This window comes from Anneissia japonica, unplaced genomic scaffold (assembly GCF_011630105.1).
Source record: "Anneissia japonica isolate Jap-2015-1 unplaced genomic scaffold, ASM1163010v1 scaffold287712_len2945570_cov188, whole genome shotgun sequence".
NCBI classification, from domain to species: Eukaryota; Metazoa; Echinodermata; class Crinoidea; order Comatulida; family Comatulidae; genus Anneissia; species Anneissia japonica.
The window spans coordinates 288,635-293,266 of NW_022704401.1; the positions used below are offsets into that span (position 1 = coordinate 288,635).

General features: G+C 35.6%; 1 protein-coding gene across 2 annotated transcripts in view; it reads left to right on the plus strand.

Moving 5' to 3' along the window:
• The window catches only part of LOC117104616 (centrosomal protein of 290 kDa-like), an 82,133-nt gene that overhangs the window by 31,720 nt on the left and 45,781 nt on the right, over window positions 1-4,632 (plus strand). For both annotated transcript variants that reach the window (XM_033245471.1, XM_033245472.1), the window contains exon 33: window positions 4,395-4,502. In XM_033245471.1, the coding sequence (XP_033101362.1) occupies window positions 4,395-4,502 (108 nt within the window). The remainder of the gene's footprint in view (window positions 1-4,394; window positions 4,503-4,632) is intronic.

Below are 4,632 nucleotides of genomic sequence, written 5' to 3' on the forward strand. Positions count from 1 at the left end.
TATCCCTACACAAATCAGTTGAAATCTGCTTCTTTCTAATTTTTTACACAGATTGGTCCAAATTTTGGTTAACTTTGGGATACTATAATATCCTTCTGCTTCTTAGCTTCTTCGCTTCTTCATCATCATTCTCTTCCTTCCTCTCTGTCTCTTTCTTACTATCCTACCATCTAACATCTTTCAAATCAAATCAGATTATCTTTAATTGAATCTCAATATAAAATAGAATAATAGAGCCTGTTGCATGAATACTTAACTTAGTATCCACACAGACTACAAATATCACTGCCAATTTGTGTCATTTACCATACAACAACCTTCTAGAAAACAACCATTATTTACAGGGGAAATTTTTATACCTTGTTTAGTAAAACCTGCCAACTGCAAATATTGATGATTTTGAATAAAAATAAAATTTTATTTTTGGCCAATTAGTGCATCCGCCGCCACGAAAAAGTGGAAATTTCATAAAAAAATAAAAGTTTTTCTTTATTTTTATTACGCCTTCCATTGCTTTAAAATCTCTAAAGATAATATATATATATTTCTTCTTAATTATATAAATTTTAAGCATTTAACCATCCTATTTTTACACCAATAAATTTTTTATTTTCTCCTCCGTCTGGATGATTTTGGCAAAACTATTTTTATTCCACCCTGCTCCGATAATCTGTAAAAAAATAATCCACTGCAAGTAACGTCCCTTGTGGTATCCCCTCCTGTAAGATTTACCGATTCAATTCGAATGCATTGGAGAAGTCATAATCAAATTACATCCAGTATGCTGACCAGATTAATTGGATTAACTGCATGTTTAGTTTATTAATATTTTGTTAACTAATGCTACATTCATTAGAACTTGTGAAAACTGACTTCAGTACACAAGTAGAGTGCATTCATTTGACGAATGCTAAAATGGCTGCTGTCACTTTTGCAATGTGTTCGGAAGCACTCACATATTGAAAATGTATGATTATAAACCTCTAATGGTCGGAAATGGCACTCTCAGACTTAACTTTATTAATATAATTCCCTTTTTTTCCATTTCTTTTATAATTTTGAAAAAAAAATAAGGGGTTGGCCAGGCAGACTGGGGCACCCTTGAATACACCAAATTTGAAATCAGCACATTATAATCAATAATTACTGCTTTAAAATCCGAATATTATTGAGTGGCCAGCTTGCCGTTTTATTTTTCAAAGATTTTAAGTTGGAAATTAGTCTAGAGGGCACTCAGAGATTGCATGTTTCCGCCCACATCATAATTCTCCTCAGTATAAATTTCCCCCACATATTGTCCCCATTTAAAAAATAATGAAAAAAAAAAACAATCACATATATCACTTTGAAATTAATGGTCTTATGTTTACACTTTACCGGCAAGCCCGTATTAGCACACATCACACGCATCTATACGGCAAACAGTTATAAAAGGTTTTTGATCATTGTGTCTGACCCTGACCCTTCAAAATTTAGTCACTTCCAGATCTTTGGTAGAGAAACATTGTGGCTAAGTTTGACAAATTTTTGATGAAAACCTGTTACACAAAATTGGTTTTTTGTTGATTGTGACCTTGACCCTTAACCCTTACCCTTCAAACTTCAAATGCTTTGAGATCTTTGGTCATGGAATATTGTGATCAAGTTTGACAAGTTTGTGATTAAAACTAGACAAATAAATTAAAAAATAGTTTTTCGTTTGTGACCTTGATCTTTGACCCTGACCTTTCAAAATTTAATCAGCTCTAGATCTTAGGTAAAGTAACACTGTGGCCAAGTTTGATGAATTTCTGATAAGAAATATGGGTTGTAGGCTGTTCACAACAAATATGCCGAGAGACAAATAAACAGCTGAATAAAAAACCAGGCGAAAACATAACCTCCTGCCAACTTCGTTGGCGGAGGTAATTATAATTTTTAGGTCTATTTATGAATGGGCCCCTAATGGTCCTGAGCCCCAGTGCTTTGCACTGGCTGTAGCTATGCTACTGGCTCTGAGTTTTAAAAATTCTATACAGTATATCTTCAGTCTTTGCCTGGGCGGATGCAGGGGGATGGGGGTGCAGAAAAATAATTGTTGTATTGCTGATATGAATAAGAATTTATAGATATGAAAGTGCAATTTCTGGGCAACTAGAGCTCCATATTCTCAAATTGTTCTCGCCTCAACCTGATTATTGTGGGGCTGAGGTGGTGTGGACTCTCATGCACTTCCTACGGCCAAATCCTACATCTGCCCCAGATCACTACAAAAATGTATATTTGAGACCACCATTGGGACCTAAAAATTTAAATTATTGATCATCTTTATATTATAGTGCCCTGGTTCTTAATTAATTTTGTTGAAGGGCCAAATTATTTTTAGAGTTGATATCATGGGCATTATCAATATAATTAGGCCTACCTACTGTACATATTTTTGTAAATTTTCACTAATCTGTATTTCTGTTCTTTTTATGGGATTAATCTGCTATTTTTCAATTTTTCTCCTAGTGTCGGTCGCAAGTTATTTTTTAACTTTAATTGACGCTTTATCTCTGAGTCGCAAACAAATAGTTATACCTTATGGTCTAAGGTTAAACACCGAGACACTGTGCCTGAAGCCCTTGTTGGCCGCAAAGAACTTTAACGGATAAAATCCCATTCTATTTTCAATTGTTCTGCAGTAAAATATTAGGACACTGCATTCATTATAATTATTGCAACGATACAAATGATTTAATATTTTGCCAAAAGAAGTAAACACTTGCTGTGAGCCGACATTTTTCAATAGCATGATGAATGGTTATGTGCCTCAAATAGTTGTATACCATGCCTGTCCAGCATTTCCAAGCTCATGCTCACTGTGTTTCCTTAGATATTTTAGAGACATTCTTTATACGTAACTGTGCATGCGCATTGGTTAGTTCGGAATTCTCATTCATTCGTAGTAAAAGCTACTGCTTACCTACATTTTCTAAATGACTGTTTCCTCTTATTTGTAACCGCCTAAAGGCATGAAAACTAATCCATAGACTTGTTTGATGAGACATTACAGGTTTTAAAGCCCTGGTTTGGTGTATGAAGGATCCATACTATTAAGTTGAACAAACTGTACTGTATATGAGTTTTAACAAAAATTACTGTGTTTTAAAGCCCTGGTATTTGGTGCATGAAGATCTATACCATTAAGTTGAACAAACTGTATATGAATTTTAACAAAAATTCTGTGTTTTTGTTGTGATTTGTTTTGTAACTTCAGTTTTGGGTTAAGAACTCCAACAGGAATAGTCCACCAGAGAGTCATTATAGTTACTGGTCCTACCCAATTGACTGCGCCAAAAGAAAGTTAGAGCTGTCAAAGTATGGACGCCCGAGCAGCTAACCATATTTGGCATAGGCCTAAACATGGAGGTCCTGAATCAAGGTCAATATGGTAGAAGAAAAATATCTAGTTTTACTTTGTGAGAAAAAAGCCCTAATTTAGGAAGCAATAGTTTGCATATAGTGTAGTTTACTTCCTCCATGATTTCACTTTAGACAAAGAAAAGAAGACTATGAATAGGTATATTAGCAGTCACTGAAAATTCCCCCGATGCAAAAATATGACAATTCATATATACACTACCATAGTGTTATAAATTAGTTAACTTTATGCTGGTACTGTCTATTATTTTTTTAATCTCAATGCCAAGAGACCCTGTAAAATATCTTGGGTTGCGACCCATAGTTTGAATACTAGGACCTTAAGAACACCAAAATGAATGGAAATTTAAATGGAATTTTTACAAGTCCATTAAAATGCGGCCTTAAAATGCTACTTTGTCGGAGCCTGTGGACCCTAAGAAGCCTAAGGCTCACCCCCCCCACCCACCTTAATCAGAATTTCTGTTTATGGGCCAGTGGTGGTGCCAGTGCTGTGCGGAGACAAGTCCCCGGTCAGTGAGAGCTCTCGTTAGGTCCATAAAATATAACTAATTGCTTGCAACTTGGAGATTATCTTCGGCAAGTCAGGTGAAATCTAAAAATAATTAGGCTCATAAATTACCCTACTGACACGGGTAAAAGCCCCCCCCCCCTTCAACACACAAAATGATGTCAAGGAACCAAAAATAGAGATCGTCAAAAATAGCACATAATTTGCAGGAATTTTAAAGTTTTATGAAACAAGGAAGTAGTATTAAAACGTATTGTGTGTGTTAAAAGCCGACATAAAGTAGTAGTAGTAGTGGTAGACATAGAGCCAGACAAGATTAGATACTGAATTTCAAGTGAGCGGTTAACACATTTAACGGAAGAAACAACAAGGGAGCGCTAGCAGCAATGGCATAATGAAGGGGGCTGGGGGTCCTATTAAAACATCTAATTTGTTTTTATGAGATGTAGAGGTAAAAAAAAATTGTTTTCTCTTATAGGAGCAAGAAGAGGAGAATAAATTACACATTCAAGAAATACAAAACATGCAGTTGAAATTGCATAGCCAATCCGACATGGCGTTTACCAAGTTTAAGCAGACAGCCATGGTAAGAAATATCGCTGTTGCTTCTTAATTTATACCTCAGGATCTGTTTCAATAGTGGATCCTGGGCCAGGGAGGGAGATTCACAGGGGAAGGATATACCACCTCAACCCCACTATGGTTGTGGCTGAGGT